The sequence below is a fragment of the Elephas maximus genome, chromosome 3 (assembly GCF_024166365.1).
Source record: "Elephas maximus indicus isolate mEleMax1 chromosome 3, mEleMax1 primary haplotype, whole genome shotgun sequence".
NCBI lineage: Eukaryota > Metazoa > Chordata > Mammalia > Proboscidea > Elephantidae > Elephas > Elephas maximus.
In genome coordinates, this window is record NC_064821.1 from 150,916,763 (window position 1) to 150,942,579 (window position 25,817).

The window sequence follows — 25,817 nt, forward strand, 5'->3', positions numbered from 1 at the left end:
TAACATCCTAGATGCCTTTTCCTCTCACCACCCCTTACCCAAAATCCCACATCTAATTACCCACCAAGCTCTGCCTCTCCAATCCTTCACCTTTCCATTCCTACTACCAACCCTTCATTTAGGCTTTTATCATCTCTCACCTAGACCACTGCAGACCACCACTCTCCAAAATACACTCTCTCTGCACACCTGCCAGAATGATCTACCTCGAGTCCAACATTGCCATTTCTTTCCCTTGAATAACTTTCCAACACCTACAGAATATAGTCCAAGCTCTTTAAGAAGTATGATCTGACCTTGTCTACCCCTTTCTCCAAGCTTAATTTTCACCATTCCTGGACTCGTACCTTATATTCTAGCAACACTAAACTTTTAGTCTCCTGCATGACTAGACCATGCTGTTTCTTGAGAGGAACTTGAGTTTTGCTGCTCATGTCTCAGTGCCAACCTCCCACACCAATTTACATTCTCATCTCGGTGGTCTTCTCTTTCATGAATTTCTTTCCATAATCCCTCAGGTTAGGTTAGTTAGACCTAACCCTAGAATGCTTTGTATAAAAGTTTATCATTGTACTCCACAGATTACCAAATTTGGGAGTGCATCCTGACTAGAGTGCAAGCAGACTGGCTTATGCATTTTTGTATCATTTACAGAGTAAACACGTATGTACTAAATACATTTCCTTAAAACCCATAATCCAAGTGAATAGCAGGAATCATCTACTCAATATGACCTCTACTAGGTTCTGGTTACATGACCACTTTCTAAACTAAAGAAGACCTTTTTTCTTTTTCAAAAATCTACTAATGCCATTATTATACTGTTTTCACCATGTCGAATAATATAATCATACACAAAACAATATCTGCATCACAGAAGACTTTTGATGTATCATGCAAACAAATGAAATGCTCTAAGCCTTAAACAAGTTGCAAAAACTACTAAATATACCACCACAAAGGTGATATTAACAAAATTCCTGGTAAGATCATCTTGTAAGCAGATACACAAAATGCAACCTACAGAAAACAAATGTAAAAGAAAGTAACACTAATTTTAGTATTGGAAACTTCCATAAAGAACAGTAATATCTCAAAAACGGGAACGCCACACTGCTAGACATGCTTGCATAACTTAATTAAAAGTAGAAGAGCACAACTATTAGTCATACCAGACAATGACCAAGGAACAAAATATATCTGGGACAATCCAATTTGAATTAGGTTCTGTAGTTCCACTGCAGCATACCTGTAGTTTGATTAGGGCACTTGGTCAAGACCTCTGGTGCTCTGAATCCTGGTGTACCTGCCCTCGGGGCAACTTGTTGCCGCCTTATGATAAAGAAATGAGATTTTTCTAGTCATGTGAAAGTTTAACACTTAAGACTAAAAAAATAACATTTATTTAGTTTACAGTAAATTTTAACTTGGCATCTACTTAAAGTTATTATAATGCAAATGATAATCCTGGGTGCTGAATATCCTAGATTTTATGTTTGCTCCCCCCTCCCCATTAGTTCCCTGGTTTTATGCCAGAAAAGTTTTAAGGCCAACTTCCAAGCATAAAAAGAGGAAGTAGATAATGAGAGCCATAATAGAAAAATAAAATAGGTATTCTGAGGTATAAAAAAATAATTTCAGTTTGGAATGATTAATTACTGATATACTTATTCACTTATGCAATTGAATTAATCAGAAAAGGCTTAATGAAAGCCAAGTCTTGAAGGAGAGGTAGATATTTATGAGGCAAAAAGTCGGAGGTGGGAGTGAGAGAGGAGCTCCATTATTTGGTTCTGTTTATTCCACACAGACAGGAATAAAGAAAAACAGAAAAGATTACATCAGCAAGAAAAATGTGAGATTGTATGGTTCCAAAAAAGCTATTTCCCCTTTTCAAAATTATCTGCATATAACAGCAAATGTGTTTTCCAAAGAGCATGTGCATGTCAAATGAACAACATATGACAAAAGCTATGATCTGTCTTTCAAGGTACAGCTCCGCCATCAGCGTCTGTGTAGTTCACAGACTTGTCCTGTTCCCTTTCACTCAACTATTCAACTGCACACCAGATTCAATGAAATTTCTAATCTTGTCTGACAATACGCTGGTGATTTTATAGCACCATCAAAGCACGTTACCTTGAAAGGCATATGCTGCAAACTTTATCTGTTGCGTAACAGTCGCAGGTTGGGTTAGCTGGGCAAGAAGTGGTAGTTTTCCTCATCACACCACTGTTCATAACTTTTGTAGAAATAGCCTTCTTTTTTGTTGCTAACTTTCTAGAAAATATATCCACAGTTTTTGACTGCTTCATAAGCTGTAAAAGAAGAGTCACATTTTCTGTTTTCATGATTTTTACCATGCCTTCCAATGCTGCCATGGCAAAAACCAGTAGTGGAAGCATCACTTTTAAAGCTGCTGGATGTGCCATATGATTGTGAAAAAAACAGTTCTCTATTAAAATTTTAAGGTTTTTCTGTGGAATAAAGTTTCATTAAAATTTACTAATTGTCCTAATTTGGTAAATAGTTGACTTATACTTCATTGGCAAGTTTCCTGATATATTTACAGGAGTATAAAACAGTTACGTTCTAGTGTCTAACTCCATTTCAGAACTGTAGACTGCACAATTACATTGGCTAAAATCAGAGTTTCAATTTGTTGCTCATGCTGTCTAGCTGTCACAGAACATTTAGAAACATCTACTGCTAATGACAATTTGTTAAATTTACAAATATTTTTATGCAATTAACTGTGTGTCAGAGCTGTGTTAGGTGATGGGAGCTCACATTCTAGCCAGTAATGAGAGAAAAGACCTTAATGTTCTAAATGTTCCTTGAGTGGAAGAGCAATAACAGTTAGCTAACCAAAAATGATGAAAAATTCTACCAGAACAATTCAGGAAAGAGCTGGGGGAAACAAAAGGTTTAGCTCAATGCTCTAAGCAGTAATACCCTGTGCCAAAGCAAAATTCTACTTTTTAAAAATTGCGGATAATAAATGCTAACCCAGTCATTACCTAAATGGTCTTCAAGGTACGACTGACTGATCATTGCACTATTAAGCTACATTACTTACTTTCACTGCAGGGCTCTCATGTGAAATGGAGCTGTGTATATTGAAATTTCTTTCTCCAAAAACAGAGCGCTGGACAGAAAGGCCTACAGATCCCTCCTACAATACCAACAAAAACAAGGAAAATAAGGATTATATCTGTAACACTTTCTGCCAGCTGTACTCTGCCATAGTTTTGAAAGAGTTAAGTGACATAAAACAAAAACAGCTGCATCCAAGTCATTCTCAGGCACCAAAAACACTTCTGTGAAAGGAGAAAATAGTCTAGACAGAACTCTTAACACCCACACAATGTTATCATAGCCCACAAATATATATACCTAAAAAATTAAAAAAAAAAAAAAAAAAACACACCTGCATGGATATTATTACATTTTGCTGTGCAGCTAAAATGGAGATAGACACTTTAGAATTTTTCCCCTATTAGCTACTGCTTCTTTTTGAAAAGGATAATTAATCTGAACTTTTTAACATGCAGAGAAAATATATTATTTTCCCATTTTGTCATCTAATTTTGTGATACATGGTAACAAAGATATTATAAATCTACCAATTTCAGTTTTGAAACAGGAAGCAAAATGATTCAGTACAAACTTTGTGAAAATCTAATCAACTGAACACATAACAAATGTTAAAAAAAAAAATTTTTTTTTTTTTTTAATTGCAAGTACTATCCTAGTATTATATCACCCTCTGTTGGATGAAAGAGTACATTTCTGAAACAGTGTTAGCACTTAAGAAATAAAAGAGGCAGAACCTTTCCATCTTTTCCTTGTTTAATCTGAATTTGTGCACTTGTGTAGGGCCTTTTAACAGACGTTTTTGTGATGGGCTGCTGATCCGGCTCTTTAGGTGCCGGGCCACTCAATGAAATCTTGTTTCCTGTGATTATGTGGGACTTATTTTGTGAAGAACTTTCCTGCTGAGCTTCAGACTGGACAAATTTGAGAAGCTCTATTTTCGTATCATGAGTTCCTTGGGCCAAACCAAAGTCTACCAAGGCGTACCTAAGAAACAAAATTAAGCAATTTTTTTTAGTTATAACAATCAAAGCTTTAGTAACATCATAATACTCTCAAACCATATTCATAAGAAATTGTAATTTTTGAGGAGATCAATTAAGAATTTGTCAGACCCTGAAAAAAGAAAAGAAAAACAAGTTTTCCAGGCAAAGTAAGCATTTCATAGCTAATTATAGGGTCTTTTATGAGTTGGAACCGACTAGATGGCAAAGGTTTGGTTTTTTGGTTTTAGGGTTAAAATTAAGGGAAGATGCATTCCAGTCAGTCAATAAACCAATAAATCTTTTCTTTTTCCAATGATCTGCCACTGATAAGGCAGAAGAGGAATGCAAGCACAATACTTCGCTCTCTGGCGGTGGCAGAGATGGCATCATAGTATATAAATTCTAATTAAAAAGCTTAAAAGAAATAAACTAAAATTATGGTTTTAAAATCTGATTTAACTAAAGAAGGTAGAAAAAAGCCAGGGTATAAAAGTCAAAAGAGTAAGTTATAGTTCTGTTCTTAATCATACTCAACATGATCAATCCACTGTATAAACAGCAATATTTAAGTAATTTTCAACTTACAATACCTGTATGTATATAATCAACATAAAAATATACATAAAAACAGAACTTAGTGTTGAAACAGAAAATCAGCTATCACATGGCTCAATCTCCTCATTTACTAGGAAACAAAAATGAAGCTCAGAGATAAAAGACATGCATAAGGCCAAATAGAACTAGACCCTTTCTAAATCTCCTGACTTTTAGCTCAGTGAATTTCCACTGAGTCACGGTATGGCCGCACGATATATGCATACTGCTTTGCTAATACAATTTTGTTTTCTCACGGTATGTCTCTTCCCCAATCACAATGAAAATGTGAAATAAATAATCTGTTCAGTATGCTCTATGAGTAAGACATGGTCCCCACAATCTTCAAGTATAAATATTTTCTGGTAACTTTTCATACTCACTTTTTCAGGCGCCTATTGTATAAAAAATTGCTGGGCTTAACATCACGGTGAACAATACCGAACTGATGAATGCGTTTCAAAGCTCTGAACAAATTAAACATATATTCCCGCACTTCTTGAAAAGAAAGAGAATTCAAAATGTCCTAAAATAAAGTTATGAATGAAGTCATAAAATTGTTTTTGATTAAATATTTAGGTAATGAAAACTCAAGAAATACTCAAACCCACCAAAAAGGACTCATGCTCCAAATATGGCATAGCGATAACCACATGGTCGTTTTCCCTAAAGCAGTATTTTACTCCCATGACGTTGTCTTGCCCCCTAGTGGAAAAATACAAAATAAACTTTAGAGAAAAGGTCAAACGAACTGAAACTTTATTCCTGTTTTTTTTTTTTTTTTCCTAAAACATAATTTTAGCGATACATAAATAATGCTAGAAAACTAAGCTAAAATCATCACCATATAGGATATATGCACATTTAACTGACTGGCACAAGGAGACTGTTTTCTTAAAAAAAAAAAAAAAAAAGCACCACTTATAAGGTTACTACAATAATTCAAGTATGAAATAATTATAGTTTTAACTGGGGACATGGCAGTATGAGAACAAAAGGTTGAATAACAAGAGTGAATTATCAGGACATAGCAGATAAGATGATCATGGTAATAAATACATTTAAAAATAACAGTAATTGCTGGCATTTATTAAGCATTCACCATATGCCAAACTCTGTTCTAAAGACTTCATACATACTAACAAACTTCTTTAGCCTTCAGAACAACCCTTGAGGTAGGTGCTATCACCCCATCCCCCTTTTACAGATGAGGAAATTGAGGCACAGAGAAGTTAAGGAACTTCCCCAGGGTCAATGAGTCAGTCACAGAGCCAGGATTTGAATCCCGGCAGTGTGCTCCAGACCTACACTCTTAACCACTATGCTGTACAGCCTCATAAATTTATGAGGAAAATGGGGTAAAGTTATTTTCATGGATTTGAGCTTGAGTGAGTAAAAGAATGAGGATAACAACAAAATAAGTAGAGAAACCAGGAAAAGAAGCATCTAACTGAAAAACTCACCATTTTGATAGAGATACCTAGATAGGGGATTAAAGTTTAAGTGAAAAATCAGGTAAGAAGTCAGTGTTGAGTATGTGCAGAGAACTGATGCCTAAAGCTGTGAAAATGAGTAGAGAAAAGAGAAAACTGTGCCTTGGAAAAAGTCTAAAGTTGGACAGAAAAATAAGGAAGAAGGGACAAAAAGCTCAGATAGGGACATCACCAAAGTGAGATGTTTTAAAGGAAAGGGTGATCAACGTGGAGCTCAAAGAGAAAAAGGACTGAGGGAAGGCTTTTGGTTTGGTAAAAAGCAATTACCTGGTAATATTTCAGAGAGCATTTAAGTGCAAAGGAAGAGGCAAAACAAAATTTCAGCAGGGAAAATATGATACAATGGAAGCAAAGCATAAAGGCAATTTGCCTGAAATATCTGGCAAGGGCAAGAAGAAAAAACACTCTGAGAGCTAGAAGGGCAGGAAGATCAGATGAAGACTCAGTGTAACATGTACTTTTTTGAGGCACAGGGAAAGGAAAAGTGGTAGATGGAGATACTGAAAGTGTGGGAAAAGGAAGAAAGGACCTTATTAGAGAGGACTAGAATTCATGTAATCATGCCTTAGAGAGGCTGCCATCTCATCATCTATAATAAACAGAGGAGTAGAACAGCGAATTAGTTCGTTCATTCATTCAATACTTTGTGAGCACTGCCAAGTGTCAGACACTATGTTAATCATTAGGAATGCAAAGGTGAATAAAATTAATATGATTTCTGCGCTCGTGGAGTTTATTACCTAGTGGACAATACAGAAAACAAGCAAGGTAACAAATGATGGCAAATTAGGATAAGGGTTTTGAAAGAAATTAAAAGGTGCTGTGGCAACGAAAAATAAACCAAAAAAACCCAGTGCTGTCGAGTCGATTCCGACTCATAGCGATCCTACAGGACAGAGTAGAACTGCCCCATAGCATTTCCAAGGAGCACCTGGCGGATTTGAACTGCCAACCTCTTGGTTAACAGCCATAGCACTTAACCACTATGCCACCAATGAAAAATAGGAGGGTCTAATTTAATTCATAGAAGACCACTTTGAAGCAGTGCCACTCTTGCTGAGATCAGAAAGATGAGTCAGCACACAAAGACCGGGTGCGGTCTTCCAGATGGGGAAACGGCATGTGCAGTGGCTCCACGGTAAGAAAGCTCCTGAGACAAATTTGAGGAACTAAAGAAGCTGGATAGTGAGAGAGGTGGGAAGACTGGCGTGAGGTAACGTAGTGAGAGACAGAGAGGTAAGCAAGCCCTTGGTTAAACAGAAATTTAAAAGGTCATGATAAGGTTTAGATTTTTTTTTCCCCCAAAGTACAGTGGTAAACCTTTGAACCACTTTAAGTGGTGGAACTAATATTATCCAATTTATGTTATACACGTATATTTATATTTTAAAGATAACCGTGGCTGTTGTGCAATGATAGGATTAGAGGGAAGAAGAGAAGTAGTCTAGGCTTGGGCTAAGGTGGTACTATGCAGTGGAGATAAGAAGAAATGGATGGGTTTTTAGACATACTTTGGAGGCAGAACGGCCAGGACTTGGCAATTGATGTGGTTTAGGAGAGAAATTGAGAACTGATTTCTAGATTCTTTGTCTGAAAAACTAGGGAAGTCGTGGTGCCATTTGCTGAGCTGGGCAGATGAGAGAACAGGTTATTGCTGTGGGTTTTTTGGGCAGGAGAGTGGATTAACAATCTCATTTTGGACGTATTAGGTTTTGAGGTGTCTGAGATGTCAAATAGGTGGATATATACACATCTGCAGTTAAGATAAGAGGTCTGAGGATACATAAATACTTTTGGGAAACATTAGTATGTATTTAAGGCCATGTGGAAATGCATGATACTACCTAGGGAAGAATATAGAGAAAAAAAGCCCAGGATCAAGCATTGAGGAACTCCAACATTCAGGGGTCAGGTAGAAGAGGAAAAGCTGGCAAAGGATACTGAAAATGAAAGACCAAATGAGGCAGAAAGAAAACCAAGAGGGTGTGGCAAAAGGCAATGGTTCAAGTCAATTATGTTGAATGCCGCTGAGAGTTCCTAAGACAGGAACAGGAACTGGTAAAATGGCAGTCATGGGTGACTCTAACTAAGGTAGTGTCAGTTTACCCTAGAGGAGAGCAGCCACACTTATTGTGTAGCGAAAAGGTGTGGAAGTGAAAACAATATGTACAGACAATTTTTGAAAAGTCTGGCTGTGAGGGGAGGAAAGAAATGATAGGGCAGCTGGAAGAAGGAGGGTGCTTCAGGGAGGACAAGAGATGCTAGATCATATCCTTATGGTGACAGGAATGACTCCTCAAAGAGACCAATAAGAATGACATGCCAGATGAGTCTCTTGTTTTCAGTAAAATATGAGATGAAGGATGTCAATAATAATTAGGGAGACATGAAATATGAATTCCTCACACTTTATGTTAAATCTGGACCATGGAAGCCCAGGTTTATGATTTGGCAGGAAGGTTACAAAAAGAAGTGGTAAAACAACAGGAAGTCAAGCTAGGCCTCTAGGGAAATCCACTCTAAGAGAATCAATATAAATTGATTAGGTTAGAAGAAAAACGCTACCGAACTGTAAACACCTGACTGAAGGATATGTTTAATTCAGGGTCAATCTCATCATCCCTGGTAACCATTCACTTAAAAATCTTATAAGTTATATACAACTAGTTCAAGTATCTTTAAATTGCCTACCCAGCTACTGTAAGGCACTGAAGTTCAGCCGCAATTCTTATAGGATGACTTGTTGGAATTAAGTGTTTTAGAGCAATTTTCTCTTCAGGTCCTACTTGTAACTGTGCTGTGGCCAAATAAACAGAGCTGAACGTACCTGTAAAACAATTTATTAGATTTTTCATATTTGATGTTTTAAAATGTTAATGAAACAGTACTGAAACAGATCCTAAAAACTGTCTGAAACCCACAAAATTATCAGTCATCTGTAAGTAAATTCATTTTTAATTTTTAATAAATTCTTAACTGTCCTCAGTTCAACATCGGTAGAATCAAAACAAAAAACAAACCAAACCCATTGCTGTGGAATTGATTCCGACTCATAGCAATCCTAGAGGACAGAGTAGAACTGCCCCATAGGGTTTCCAAGGCTTCTTTATGGAAACAGATCGCCACATCTTTCTCCTGAGGAGAAGCAGGTAGGTTTGAGCTGCCGACCTTTTGGTTAGCGGCCAAGGGCTTAACCACTATGCCACCAGGGCTCCTTAACATTTGTAGCAGGTACGTTAATTTGCCAACACTCCACAGTAAATCTGTTTGACTTGGTTATCACAACCTATTCTAGTATTTTTTTGTAATATTATCCTTTGAACTTTCTTAAGATCAAGGTATTAGTCTGTTAGAATGATAAATTTTACAGGGAAAAAGAAAAAAACCTGCAAAAATATGAGGGCCTTTAAATATAATGTTAAATTGAAAAGTTAAGATTTGGTGGTCAATTAAGTTTGATAAGTACTGATTACAACGAGTTAAATAGATTGCTTTACTATAAAACCTTCAGAGCCTTTAACGTGCTTAAAAAAAAAACAAAATCCACTGCTGTTGAGTCGATTCCAACTCATAGCAACCCTACAGGACAGAGCAAAACTGCCCCATAGAGTTTCCAAGGGAACGGCTCGTGGATTTGAATTGCCAACCTTTTGGTTAGCAGCAGAGCTCTTAACCACTGCAACACCTAGGGCTCCTTAATGTGCTAAGTACATCATAAATAACCAAGAGGGAGCTGTAACATGCAACATTTCCCAAATTTATTTAGCCTTAAAACACCCTCCCTGTGAAACAGCTATCAATTTGTTGGGGTGGGGGCACTAGTATTCTCCAGAACAAAGCTTGTGAACCCTAACTTAAAGAGAAAGAGAATTAAATAAAGATCTGCTCCTTACATCTGCTGAGTTACAATCCCAAATCATCTCATTTTATCATTTCTCTGCCCCCACTGACCCAGCCTTTTCTCATCTGACAGTTTTTACTGTTAAAAAAAAAAAGTAATCAAGTAACTGGAAGTTTTTACTATTCAGGCATTTCTCAACATGGCCATCAAAAAGCTCTACCATCTTTTACTTTGTCTTTTCTTTTGTACCTGTGTGCCAAATTCACCCTTCAATCAATCAATATGACTGCTAACCTCTCAATGGTATTTATGTTAATACTGACCATCCTGTAAATATTATACTACTCTCATTGTTTTGCCATCTTAGGCTTCATATATGTTTCAATGTATTATTCTACCTAACTGCAATGGAGAAAGAGGGAAAAAGATTTGACTTCCTTGATCAAATCATCCCATTTGAATCTTAAACTTCTCATTTTAAATAATTATTATGATAATCTAGAATTAGTATATTAATACTTTTAATAATACAATAAAGTAGGACTGCTCATTTTATTAAAAATATTTATTCCTTCATTCATTATAGGAAAACAGAAAAGCTGTTAACACAATTAGTAATATAGCCATGGTCTTAATATTTTAGAAGAATAAGGGGTATATTTTTCAATAAGAAATAATAGTAAGATCAAGATTACATCAGGAAAATAGCAAGGAAAAAAACCTTGTAAAGGTATGTCCCAAAATTACCTTCTCCAATTTTGTCCTTAATCTTAAACACATTACCAAGCTGTGGTACAGCTTCATAAAGCTTCTCAATATCTTTTTTAACACCTATTAGGGAAACAAGAATTTATAGTTATAATTAATGAATGTATAACTGATAGTTTAAAAAGACTTGGCGAAATGAATTCTTGAACATGACGAATCAATTACAAATAAAGTTTTAACAAACCCTGAGACCATGACAAGAATAATTAAAACTCCATTAAGCTGCTGTAACTCACACACTCCTCTTGGACTGATAAAACTGATAGTAACCAGTATTTTCACACATAAAATTACTGCTCCAGTTAGTTCCCGACTTATGATGTATGCAAGTTATGACAAACCACACTCAGGACCATCAGTATATCTGGAACACTGCATGTTCTTGGGAGGAAGTTATAGGAAAATGCATGCAGGGGATATGGAAAAAAATGCTGAGTTACGTGAACACGCCCCAAGCATTTGATCAGGATAATACGATGGAAGAGTCCTGTGGAAAAAATCGTCCATATGGCAAGAGCCCTGAATTTAGAACTTGATATTGCCGATGCAGAACAGCTCATAGATCATGAAGCAGGGGAAATGACAGGCCAGGACTTGATGAATTTTGAAGAGGAAAGAAATGCCGAAGAAGAAAGAAATAACGAGAAGAGGAAGCAAAGAAGTTGTTAAAAAAAATTTTACAGTAAAAGGATTAGGTAGAGTTTTCTCTAAACTAATTCAGGAGCTTCAGTTGCTTGAAAACACAGACCCAAACGCTGATCGCTTTGCTGAAGTCGATAGGCAGATTCAAGAAGCATTCAGTGAGATGTTACAAAATATAATACGTAGAAAAAAAAGAAAAGGACCATACAGACAACTCTCAGTAATTTTCTAACTAGAAACACCATGCCCTTTCCCAGGGATAATTCAGATGATCCAGAACCTTTCACAAGCTGAGTTATTACCACGACTGACAAAAAGCCAACATCGTCCTATTCTACTTCATCACGGGGGTAAATGTTTATGATTTGTGTATTTTTTTTTATGTAGGCATGTATCAAAATATATCTGCAAGTTTACATGTAATGTTTCTAAGTCCCAAAGACAAATAAAGATCAGATTTATAAACATGCTGATAATAAAAGGCAATAATAACGAAAACTGAAAAAAAAAAAGAGGTATTCATCCTATGCCAGAACTGACTGACTACAGAGTCATCGTAAGTTGGAACCCTGTTGTTAAATCATAAAATAAATATCTAAATTTAAAATAATGACAACAAATGTTGGAGAGGATACAGAGAAACTGGATCACTCACATATATATATTGCTACTGGGAATATAAAATAGAACAGCCATTCTGGAAAAGAGTTTGGCAGTTTCTTAAAAAACAATAAACAGGCAACTATCGTAAGACCCAGCAATTGCAGTTGTCAACACTTATCCCTGAGAACTGAAAACCTATGTTTACACAGAAACCTGTATATGAAAGTTCATAGCAGCTTTATTCATAATAGCCAAAACTAGAAGTAACTCAGATGTCCTTCAACAGGTAAATGGTTAAATAAACTGTGCACATCCATACCATGGAATAATACTGAGCGGTAAAGAGAAACTATTGTTACATACAACCACCTGGATGAATCTTGAGAGAATTAATTTGAGTGAAAAAAAGGCTGTCCCGGAAAGTTATGTAATGTACATTTGTATTTATACAACACTCTTGAAATGATAAAATTCCAGAAATGACGAACAGATTAGCCTGGGTTTAAGGAAGGGGTGGGGGCAGGAGGGAAGTGAGTGTGGTTACAGGGCAACACGAGGAATCCTGTATCCTGATGGTCTGCATCTGACTGTACTCTTGTTAATTACATACTAACATATATACTGTCGTTAAACAGAATACAACACAATGAAGAACATAAATTTAAAAAAACTAAACGATTTGTGCTGCAATCACTAGGTGGCACGACAAGGACACAACATACTTTTCTTCAAAACTACTTCCTTCCTCAAAAGGTACAAAATCTGATACGACCAACCAACCCATTGCCATGGAGTCGATTCTGACCCATAGCAACCCTATAGGACAGAGCAGAACTGCCCCATAGGGTTTCCAAGAAGTGCCTAGTGGATCTGAACTGCTGACCTTTTGGTTAGCAGCTGTAGCACTTAACCACTACGGCACCAGGGTTCCCCAAAATTTGTGACAAAATCTTAGAGGTTTGGAAAAGTTTCATGTATTGACTATTCACAGTATACCCTCAGAGACGTCTACTAAAGCTCTCAGAAATGTTTATTAAAAAAGAAATACACACACACACACACACACACACACACACATATAAATTACCAAATAGTACTCTCTATCCTTGACAGGTGCTAAACTGCTACTTTTAAGTAAATATAAGCTTGCTACAAAATAAGGGGAAGCAATAATACAAAGTACAATAAACTACTGGATAGAAAAGAGAGCTACATACCTAAGAATCTTCTGACTTTATTATAGTATCTAAGCAAGCATCAGCTACTTTATCACAATAATACTCGGCATAGTTTAACAGTTTAAGATATTTTCAAAGCACTTTACACACATTATCCTTTCAGATCTCCACAAAAGTACAGTGATATTGGCAGATCAGGATGTATTATTCTGATTTTTCAGATAAGAAATACTACTCCAGGAAGCTAAATCACTTGCCTAATTTCAGAGGTATTGCTGGTAAATCTACAAACTCATTCACGTAACAAACACTATGTTTTTAAAAACGCTCAGCAGTGGGCATACCAAAAATGAAGAAATCTGGTACAGCTTTTAGGAGCTTTTAATCTAGCAGAGGTGACACGTATTAAAAGCTCACAATGAGATAACTGTAATAACAGAGGGTAAATGAACTCCTCTTGAGTGGGAAGCCATCTTCGGCTGATTGTTCTGCAGTATTTACCACTTAAAAAAGGTGGAAGAATACATTTTAGGAAGACACTTCAGGAAGAAGAAACTATGTACGTAAAGGCATGGAAAAGGAAAAAGGCATGCATTATTTGGGAGAGATGAAGTTCAATGTGGCTGGAGGAGGGAGGCGGAGTACAAGTGAAAGCTATGGAAGGTTTTTAAGCAGGAAAATGGTAAGTGGAGGACAGATCTGAAGGAGAGGAGGATCATTAAAAGCTGGAGATCAAATAAAAGACTATGAACATCTAGCTCAGTGTTCTGTCTACTTTACCAACCTATCTAAGGAAATGGGAAGAGTTCAGGAAGTAAAGGCAAAAATGTACTTAAATTACCCTTACCTTCCTAACTGCTTCATAAGTGGGTTGGAGAAGCTTCATGGATTGCAATATAAAATTCTGACTGCTAGTTTTGGAGATGCAAGCCTACATTAGAATCTTGGCCCCACTATTTACCCGCTGGTATAACCTTCTTTTGGTATACTGTGAGCCTTAGTTCCTGTCTTAGTCATCTAGTGCTGCTTTAACAGAAACACAAGTGGGTGGCTTAACAAAGATAAATTTCTTCTCTCACAACCTAGGAGGCTAGAAGTCTAAATTCGTGGTGCCAGCTCCAGGGGAAGGCTTCCTCTTTCTGTTGGCTCTAGGGGAAAGTCCTTGTCATTAATCTTCCTTCGCATCTAGGAGTTTCTCAGCTCAGGGACCTCAGGTCCAAAGGATGCTCTATTCTCCTGGCTCTTGTTCCTTGGTGGTATGAGGTCCCCCTGTCTCTCTGCTTGCTTCTTTTGTATCTCAAAAGAGACTGACTTAAAACACAACCCAATCTTGTTGTGGGACCCTCAGCTCTTAGTTAGAACAATGCCTGGTACATTTGCTCAATTATTACCATTATTACGGGCATTCAGAGATAGCTGTAGAAAAAGCAAAAGTTTAGCAATCACTAGAGAGTGAAGCCAAAGACAGCATCAACTACCACACCACCTCTGGAAGCCAACACCAAAAGATCGCTTTCAAGGAGTCAGTTGCCAAAGTCAAGTAAATCTTTCCTGGTAAGTGTCGATTTCAAACAGTTTCAAATTCCACAGTGTCACAGGAAAGGCATCACGTATGGGTACTAAAATGGTATGCTTAATTTGACATCAGATTCCTTTGATTCTAAGACAATTTTAACAACGCTGAAATTGGGATGCATCTTACAACTGCTATGGGCCAACATCAAAATTTACAGGAAAACTTAGAAGAAACTCCAGGAAAACATACAGGAGCATTCACTTAATCTTTAAGAGCCAAATGTTGATAGACAGGAGCAATGGAGGTGGTGAAGTGGAACTCAAATGTAGGCCAGCTCCACATTAAATGGTCTTTTTTTTCCAGAAGCCTATTAACAAAGGCTCTGGTGGTTCAGTGGTTAAGAGCTCAGCTGCCAACCAAAAGGTCAGCAGTTTTAACCCACCAGCTACTCCTTTGGAAACCCTATGGGGCAGTTCTACTCTGTTCTATCAGGTCGCTAAGAGTTGGAACCAACCTGACAGCAATGGGTAATAACAAAGGCTTTTTTTTTTTTTTTTAATGGATTCTTCAAAGAAATTCTTTATCACTAAGGACAGAGGAGGAGCCCTGGCAGCGCAGTAGTTAAGCTCTCGCAGTAGTTAAGCTCTCAGCTGCTAACCAAAAGGTCAGCAGTTTGAACCCACAAGCTGCTCCGTGGAAGAAACACATGGCAGTTAGCTTCCATAAAGATTACAGCCTTGGAAACTCTATGGAGCAGATCCACTCTGTCCTATAGGATCACTATGAGTCAGGACTGACTCGATGGGAGTATATTTGGTTTTTAAGTACAGATGACAATGTTGAGGTGGTGGGGAGGTAGGGCATCAGAGTCTGAGTATAAAAAGTGATTCAGAAGAGAGAGGCCCTAAATGTGTATTTTCCTTTTTATGTATGTACTGGAGATATACCAGTTAGACAGCATTTCTGAGAAGGACATTAGATGATGAAAGTTTTTAAGAACCTCTTTGCAGCCTTTTTATTACTAAATGTATTACTGAAGTGTTCGTATGCATGTCATAACGTGTGCATGTGATTAATAATACTGAAAGCTTTACAGTAGGATGATACAGAGCCACTCTGTCCACTACTTCCATGTGGCTATTTATTTTAAATTAAATAAAATTAAAAATTCATTTCAGTTGCACTAGTTATATGTGACAGTGTAGATACAGAAACATTTCCAGTATCACAGAAAGTTCTATCAGGCAGCACAGATAAAGTCTGGAATCTAAACATCTGGATTCAACTCCTCTTACTACCATTAACCACTTAAATCCTCAGTTTCCTAACCCGTGAAACAAAGGGGTTGGACTAGATGAACTTCATGCTCCCTTCCTACCACAACAGCCTATGATTTTCCTATGATTTCCATACTTGGGCACTTCTCTTTGCATAAGGATGAGCTGGCAAATAGGAATACAGATGCTGGTTAATGTTTAGCCATCAACAGAAAGAAAATACACATAATGAGAAAAGATTGTCATGCATAAGCCATGTGAGTGACTCTATACGCTTAATGTGCTTCCACTCATCACTACTGATTTACTACGTACTCACCCATCTTTTTTTTTTTTTTCACCCATCTTTACAGAACACAAGATATGTTTACATTAAGGTTTCTTGTCACTGCTGAGCAACCGTGACATTTAACAACAGTAAAACTTTCTGGCAACCAAAGTGAATGTGACATCTTCAAATTCTAAAGTGGGAGATCAGAGGGGACACCAGAAAAGAGCATTCACGTCAAAAGCTGCCAAATAGGAGGTGACGCCAAAATGGCGGAATAGACAGACACTTCCGGCAAGCCCCCTCACAACAAAGACCTGAAACAACAAGTGAAAGGAGTATGACAAGCTAGGAGCCCTGAACATAAAAGGCAAAGTTAGAAAATGAACTGAGCAGCAGGGGGAGGAAGAGAAGGTTCAGAGGCAGAGAGGAGTTACTGGACCAGAATCGCTGGAAGCCCTCACGCACCATTCCTGGAAGTGGCTGCAGCGGCCTGGTACTAGCCTTCAGCCGCAGTTACCTCCAGGAGAAGGAGCCAGCCACACAACCTGCTCCCACCTCTGGAACCAGAGAAGAACGGCGCTCTCAGCAAAAGCTAAGTACTTGCTTATATTTTGCCGTGTCCCCCAGCTCCCAAGCCAGTTTCAGCAGCTGTTGATTTCCCTGGGCCTGAGATACGTCCTGTTCACTGCCTAGAGCCATCCTCCTGGCCTTGGAGAAGGAATAAATTCACAGTTGGGGGAAAAGATAATTTGCCAGCTCCACTAAACTTGGTAGCTCAGGACAGAAGCGGCTCCTGTCCAGGCATAAACGGTCTGTGGACTTTGAGTACCTTTCCCCCCTGCATGGACCTATGTGGGCCTATTTCAGTAGAATAGGCCCTTGTTGCCAGACTACAACTGTTTCAGCTGTGCAGTGGAGAGGCAGGTGTTTGACGTTTGACACCGCTTTGCCTATTAAACAGGGCCCTCACCTACCCACATCTGGGGCCTAAGGACTGGTGGCTCCACTCAGGTCATCAAGCCACCCGCAACCGTGGTCCAAGGATAACTCGTATCTCCCAGTCCTTACAACTAAAAACTCTGGGTGCCCATCTGCAGAACCCACTCACCTGTAGGCTCTAAGGAAGAGGGACATGCTTTCCTCAGAGACACTTGGGGGGCGATTCTTAGCTGCAACCAGATATCGGTACCTATACTAATCACCCCTGCCCCTCTAAGACTGTAGGACAGAGCCTGTACCACACACTTGATGATTAGCTACCTGGACACCTGAGGTGAATCCATACAAGAAAAGTGAATAGACTCCTAGACTTGTATACTTGATAACAGCTCTAGCCATCTGGTGACAGGATGTCAGAGCTTCAAAGGTGAAAATAATCAAGCTAGAACACTCAAGCAACCCATCTGGGCATATCAAAACAAAACAAAGCAAGAAGCTAAGATACAGTAAGCAGACATAAAATAAACTAATACAATAATTTACAGATGGCTCAGAGACAAGGGTCAATATCAAATTACATCAAGAAACAGACCATGATTGCCTCAACAAGCTTTCAAACAAAGAATCTAGGGATCTTCTAGATGAAAGTGCCTTCCTGAAATTATCAGATGCAGAATACGGAAGATTAAGATAGAGAACCCTTCAAGACATCAGGAAAGAAATCAGGCAATACACAGAACAAGCCAAGGAACACACAGATAAAGCAGCTGAAGAAATTAAAAAGGTTGCTCAGGAACATAACAAAAAATTTAATAAGCTGGAAAACTCCACAGATAGACAGCAATCAGAAATTTTTTAAAACATTAACAATAAAATTATAGAACTGGACAACTCAATAGAAAGTCAGAGGAGCAGAACTGAGCAAGTGGAAGGCAAAATTAGTGAACTTGAATATAAAGCCCTTGGCACCAATATATTTGAACAAAAATCAGATAAAAGAATCAAAAAAGTGACGAAAACGTAAGAATCATGTGAGACTCTATTGAGAGAAATAACCTACGAGTGACTGGAGTACCAGAACAGGGAGGGATAACAGAAAATACAGACAGAATTGTTGAAGATTTGTTGGCAGAAAACTTCCCTGATATCATGAAAGATGAGATATATTCAAGATGCTCATCGAACTCTACATAAGGTAGATTTTAAAAGAAAGTCACCAAGACATATTATAATCAAACTTGCCAAAACCAAAGATAAACAGAGAATTTTAAGAGCAGCTAGGGAAAAGCCACTTACAAAGGGGCGTCAGTAAGAAAAGTTCGCACTACTTAACAGAAACCATGCAGGCAAGAAGGCAATGGGATGACTTATATAAAGAACTGAAGGAAAAAAATTGCCAGCCAAGAATCATATACCCAGCAAAACTCTCTCTTAAATATGAAGGTGAAATTAGGACACTTCCAGATAAACAGAAGTTTAAGGAATTTGTAAAAACCAAACCGAAGCTACAAGAAATACTAAAGGGAGTTTTTGGTTAGAAAATCAATAATATCAGGTATCCGCCCAAGACTAGAACACTGGACAGAGCAATCATATGTCAGCCCAGACAGGGAAATCACAAAAATAAATCAAGATAAAAAAATGCTCAAAACAGGGAAACAGCAATGTTATTATGTAAAAGAAAACAACATTAAAAAAATAAAGAGGGACTAAGAAATGTAGTCATAGATCTTTCATATGGAGAGGAAGGCAAGGCAATACAAAGAAATAAAAGTTAAGTTTAAATTTAGAAAAATAGGGGTAAATATTAAGGTAACCACAAAGGAGATAAACTAGCCTACACATCAAAATAAAAGACAAGGAAAAAATAGAGACTCAGCAGAAACAAAATCAACAACAACAAATAAGAGGAAAAGATAATATATAAATATAAAGCTACTCAGCCCAAAAAATTAAGTGGGAAAAAGAAGCTGCCTACAACAGACACAAAAAGACATCAAAATGATGGCACTAATTCATACCTATCCAAGATTATGCTGAATGTAAATGGACTAAATGCACCACTAAAGAGACAGAGAGTGGCAGAATGGATAAAACAACATGATCCATCTATATGCTGCCTACAAGAGACACACCTTAAACTAAGGGACACAAACTAAAACTCAAAGAATGGAAAAAAATATATCAAGCAAACAACAATCAAAAAAGAGCCAGAGTGGCAATATTAATTTCAAACAAAATAGACTTTAAAGTTAAATCCACCACAAAGGATAAGGAAGGACACCATATAACGATTAAAGGGACAATATACCATGAGGATATAACCACATTAAATGGTTACACACCCAATGAGAGGGCTGCAAGATACATAAAACAAACTCTAAAAGCACTGAAAAGTGAGACAGGCAGCTCCACAACCACACCAGGAGATTTCAACACATCACTTTCGGTGAAGGACAGGACATCCAGAAAGAAGCTCAATAAAGACACGGAAGATCTAAATGCCACAATCAACCAACTGGACCTCATAGACATATACAGAACACTCCACCCAACAGTAGCCAAGTATACTTTCTTCTCTAGTGCACATGGAACATTCTCTAGAATAGACCACATATTAGGTCATAAAGCAAGCCTTAGAAGAGTCCAAAACACTGAAATATTAGAAAGCATCTTCTCTGACCATAAGGCCATGAAAGTAGAAATCAACAACAGAAAAAGCAGGGAAAAGAAATCAAACACTTGGAAACTGAACAGTACCCTGCTCAAAAAAGGCTGGGTTTTAGAAGATATTAAAGACGGAATAAAGAAATTCATAGAATCCAATCACAGTGAAACCACTCCCTATGAGAACCTTTGGGACACAGTGAAAGCAGGGCTCAGAGGTCAACTTATACCAATAAATGCAAACATATAAAAAGAAAGGGTCAAAAACAAAGAATTATCTATACAACTTGAACAAATAGAAAGAGAGCAACAAAAGAAACCCTCAGGCACCAGAAGAAGGCAAATAAAAATTTGAGCAGAACTAAATGGAATAGAAAACAGAAAAACAATTGAAAGAATTAACAAGACCAAAAGCTGGTTCTTGGAAAAAAATCAACAAAATTGATAAACCACTGGCCAAACTGACAAAAGAAAAACAGGAGAGGAAGCAAATAACCCGAATAAGTAATCAGAGGGGCGATATTACAACAGACACAACTGAAATTAAAAGAACCATATCAGATTACTATGAAAATCTGTACTCTTAACAAATTTGAAAACCTAGAAGAAACGGATCATTTCCTAGAAACACACTACCTACCTAAAATAACACAAACAGAGGTAGAACAACTAAATAGACCCATAACAAATGAAGAGATTGAAAAGGTAATCAAAAAACTCCCAACAAAAAAAAGCTCTGGCCCGGACAGCTTCACTGCAGAATTCTGCCAAACTTTCAGAGAAGAGTTAACACCACCACTACTAAAGGTATTTCAGAGCATAGAAAAGTACGAAATACTCCCAAACTCATTCTATGAAGCCACCATATCCCTGATACCAATATCAGGTTAAAAAAAAAAAAAAAGACACCACAAAAAAAGAAAATTACAGACCTATATCCCTCATGAACTTAGATGCAAAAATCCTCAAGAAAACTCTAGCCAATAGAATTCAACAACATATCAAAAAAATAACTCACCATGACTAAGTGGGATTCATACCAGGTATGCAGGGATGGTTTGACATTACAAAAATAATTAATGTAATCCATCATATAAATAAAACAAAAGACAAGAATCACATGATCTTATCAATTGATGCAGAAGAGGTATTTGACAAAGTTCAATGTCCATTCATGATAAAAACTCTCAACAAAATAGGAATAGAAGGAAAATTCCTCAACATAATTAAGGGCATTTATACAAAGCCAACAGCCAACATCATCCTAAATGGCGAGAGTCTGAAAGCATTCCCCTTGAGATCGGGAATCAGACAAGGATGCCCTTTATCACCACCTTTACTCAACATTGCGCTGGAAGTCCTAGCCAGAGCAATTAGGCTACATAAAGAAATAAAGGACATCCAGATTGGCAAGGAAGAAGTAAAAGTATCTCTATGTGCAGATGACATGATCTTATACACAAGAAACCCTCAAGAATCCTCAAGAAAACTACTGAAACTAACAGAAGAGTTCAGCAGAGTATCAGGATACAAGATAAACATACAAAAATCAGCTGGATTCCTCTACACCAACAAAAAGAACATCGAAGAGGAAATCACCAAATCAATACCATTTACAGCAGTAGCCCCAAAGAAGATAAAATACTTAGGAATAAATCTAACCAGAGATGTAAAAGACATACAAAGAAAACCAAAAAACACTACTGCAAGAAAACAAAAGAGACCTACATAGGTGGAAAAACATGCTCATGGATAGGAAGACTTAACATTGAAAAAATGATTATTCTACCAAAAGCCATCTATAGATACAATGCAATTCCGATCCAAATTCCAATGACGTTTTTTAATGAGATGGAGAAAAAAATCACCCACTTCATATGGAAGGGAAAGAGGCGCCGGATAAGTAAAGCATTACTGAAAAAGAACAACAAAGAGGGAGGCCGCACTCTACCGGATTTTAGAACCTATTACACCACCACAGTAGTCAAAACAGCCTGGTATTGGTACAACAACAGATAAATAGACCAATGGAACAGAATTGAGAATCCAGACATAAACCATCCACATAGGAGCAGTTGATATTTGACAACGGCCCAAAATCGGTTAATGGGGAAAAGACAGTCTTCTTAACAAATGGTGCTGGCATAACTGGATATCCATCTGCAAAAAAGGAAACAAGGCCTATGCACACCATGCACAAAAATGAACTCAAAATGATCAAAGACCTAAATATAAAATCTAAAACGAAAAAGATCATGGAAGAAAAAATAGGGACATTAGGAGCTCTAATGCATGGCATAAACAGTATACAAAACGTTACTAACAATGCAGAAGAAAAACTAAATGACTGGAAGCTCCTAAAAATCAAACATCTATGCTCATCCAAAGACTTCACCAAAAGAGTCAAAAGGTTACCTACAGACTGGGAAAGTTTTTAGCTATGACATTTCCAGTCAGCGCCTGATCTCTAAAATCTACATGGTACTGCAAAAACTCAACTACAAAAAGACAAATAACCCAATTAAAAAATGGACCAACGATATGAACAAACATTTCACTGAACAAGACATTGAGGTAGCTAACAGATATATGAGGAAATGCTCACAGTCATTAGCCATTAGAGGAATGCAAATCAAAACTACAATGAGATTCCATCTCACTCCAACAAGGCTGGCGTTAATCCAAACAAACACAAAATAATAAATGTTGGAGAGGTTGCGAAGAGATTGGAACACTTATACACTGCTGGTGGGAATGTAAAATGATACAACCACTTTGGAAATCGATTTGGTGCTTCCTTAAAAAGCTAGAAATGGAACTACCATGCCATCCAGCAATCCCACTCCTTGGAATATATCCTAGAGAAATAAGAACCTTTACATGAACAGATATATGCACATCCATGTTCATTGCAGCACTGTTTAGCAAAAAAGATGGAAGCAACCAAGGTGCCCATCAATGGATGAATGGATAAATAAATTATGGTATAATCACACAATGGAATACTACGCATCGATAAAGAACAGTGATGAATCTGTGCAGCATTTCATAACATGGAGGAACCTGGAAGGCATTATGCTCAGTGAAATTAGTTGCAAAAGAACAGATATTGTATAAGATCAGTATTATAAACCTCAAGAAACAGTTTAAAGAGAGAAAAAAATATTCTTTGATGGTTAGAGGGTGGGCAGGGAGGGACGGAGAGAGAGGGGTATTCACTAATTAGATAGTAGGTAAGAACTATTTTAGGTGAAGGGAAAGACAACACACAGTAGAGGAGAGATTGGCACAGCTGGACTAAACCAAAAGCAAAGAAGTTTCCTGAATAAACTGAATGCTTCAAAGGCCAGTGTAAAGGGGCAGGGGTTTGGGGACCATGGTTTCGGGAGGCATCTAAGTCAACAAGCATAATAAAATCTATTAAGGAAACATTTTGCACCCCACTTTGGAGAGTGGCATCTGGGGTCTTAAACGCTAGCAAGCTGCCATATAAGATGCATCAATTGGCCTCAACCCACCTGGATCAAAGGAGAATGAAGACCACCAAAGACACAAGGTAATTATGAGCCCAAGAGACAGAAAGGGCCACATAAACCAGAGACTACATCGGCCTGAAACCAGAAGAACTAGACAGTGCCTGGCTACAACCAATGACTACCCTGACAGGGAAGACAACAGAGAACCCCTAAGGGAGCAGAAGAGCAGTGGGATAAAAAAAAAAAAGTGGTATACAGACCCCAAATTCTCCTAAAGAGACTATACTTAAGGGTCTGACTGAGGTAGAAGCACCCCAGCGGTCATGGTCTCCACACCTTCTGTTAGGCCAAGACAGGAACCATTCCCAAAGCCAACTCTTCAGACAGGGATTGGACTGGACAATGGGATAGAAAATGATACTGGTGAAGAATGAGTTTCTTGGCTCAAGTAGACACATAAGACTATGTTGGCATCTCCTCTATGGAGGGGAGATTAGAGGGCAGAGGGGGTCAGAAGCTGGCCGAAAGGACATGAAAAGAGAGAGTGGAGGGAAGGAATGTGTTGTCTCATTAGGCGGAAGAGCAACTGGGCGTATATAGCAACGCGTATATAAATTTTTGTATGAGAGACTGACTTGATTTGTAAACTTGCACTTAAAGGACAATTAAAAAAAAAAAAAGCTGCCAAATACTACCAAGGGCAGAGGCAGATAAATATGTACTTTGAGTATTTGGGGGAAGATGCTGAAAAGTCTAAGCCAGACAAGCTAAATATTGATTTAAATGCCCATGTTTTATACATGAGCGTCTAGGTTTCTATTTTGAAACTTTATGCAAATTTCATCTTTTACTATATAATATATTTGAGTTGGCTTTAATATAGCAATAGCCTCCTATTCTCCCTGCTTCCATCCTTGCCCATACACAGCAGCCACAGTGATTTGCTTTAACCCTCTAATGGTTCCTGGTCTCACTCCATACAAAAGCCAAAGAACCTTCATCTGCACATCTCTCTTTGATTTCACTCCCATGACTCTCCCGCGTCCAGCCACAACGTCCTTGCTGTTCCTAAATTCTAGGCACAATCCCATCTCAGGGTTTTCACACTTGCTGTTCCTTCTGCCTGGAATGTTCTTCCCCAGATACCTGTATAGCTCACACCTTCACCACCTTCAAAGCTTAGCTCAATTGTCAGCTCACTTATGTTTTCTATGACCGGGTACCTTGATTAAAATCACAATTGCCTCCCCCAACACTCCCCTTTCTCTCAATATTTTCTTCATAGCACTAATCACTTTTGAATTTTTTCCTTTTGTTTATTGTCTTATATCTCTCCATTGGATTAAAGGCACGGATTTTTGTCTATTTTATGAATTGATTTTCTTCTGCACCTAGAAAAATGCCTGCACATAATACACATTTATAAGTATTTATCAAATAAATGAAATCTTTTTCATTATTTACCATGGTGTAAAACTGACGCTCCAGGAATATATATCATGTTTATGCCGGGTTTTGTGTACTGTCTGATTTATACCTTCTTAAACCAGGAAGATCATATAATTTAGTCCAAACTGGGACACTCAAGAAAGAAAGGGGGCACAAATAATAACTACACTGTGACAATAGGCAAAATCTGGATCTGTCTCAGGCAAACCATGATGGAAGGTCACCCTAACTATAACCCACTTCAGAAGCACGGCCTAAGGGCTTTCGGTACAGTTCAACAGGATAGAGGAGACATTCATTGTGTGTATATAGTTTATACTTTATTTTTTCACTGAACATATCTTCTTTACTTGGCATAGACACTAAAAAAAAAAAAAATTGAAAAAAAAAAAAAACTAGTTTCTGAATGAATAAAACAATAAACATTTGATCCTTTATACTATGGCAGGTACTTTGTTCATTGTAGCATTTTTCTTCACAGCAAAAAATGGGAAATAATCTAAAAGTCCAACAGCCAAAGGTAATTAAGCAAATGCTTACTATGCAATGGAACATTAGGCAGTCAACTTAGATCAAGATATGGAATATTTAATTACATAAGAAATGTTCAAGATATATTGCTAAGAAAAAATAGAGACTAGAAATGATAGGTTAACTATGATCCCAATTTAGCTTTTAAAAACGTATTTAAACCAAACCCATTGCTGTCAAGTCAATTCCAACTCATAGCAATTAACAGATCAGAGTACAGCTGTCCCATGGGGTTTCCAAGGCTGTAATCTTTATGCAAGCAGACTACCACATCTTTCTCTTGCAGATTGGCTGGCAGGTTTGAACCACAGACCTTTCGGTTAGCAGTGGAGAGCTTAACCACTGTGTCCTCAGGGCACCTTCATATGTATACAGAATAAGACTAAGTGACTACAAAATGTCAATGGTGGCAATATTTGGATATGGGGTTATAGATAATTACTTCCTTATTTTGGCTTCTACATGCTTTCTAATTTTTCTCCAATAAAGA

The 25,817-nt window shown here is 37.6% G+C and overlaps 1 protein-coding gene across 3 annotated transcripts in view; it reads right to left on the reverse strand.

The window, feature by feature from the left end:
• The window catches only part of CDC7 (cell division cycle 7), a 35,916-nt gene that overhangs the window by 6,393 nt on the left and 3,706 nt on the right, over positions 1–25,817 (reverse strand). For 2 of the 3 annotated variants that reach the window (XM_049879824.1, XM_049879825.1), the window contains exons 3-10: positions 10,758–10,841; positions 8,861–8,996; positions 5,288–5,381; positions 5,060–5,202; positions 3,834–4,083; positions 3,080–3,175; positions 2,140–2,318; positions 1,250–1,332 (exon numbers count right to left, since the gene is read on the reverse strand). In XM_049879824.1, the coding sequence (XP_049735781.1) occupies positions 1,250–1,332; positions 2,140–2,318; positions 3,080–3,175; positions 3,834–4,083; positions 5,060–5,202; positions 5,288–5,381; positions 8,861–8,996; positions 10,758–10,841 (1,065 nt within the window). The remainder of the gene's footprint in view (positions 1–1,249; positions 1,333–2,139; positions 2,319–3,079; positions 3,176–3,833; positions 4,084–5,059; positions 5,203–5,287; positions 5,382–8,860; positions 8,997–10,757; positions 10,842–25,817) is intronic. The other variant, XM_049879826.1, reaches the window with a different exon arrangement.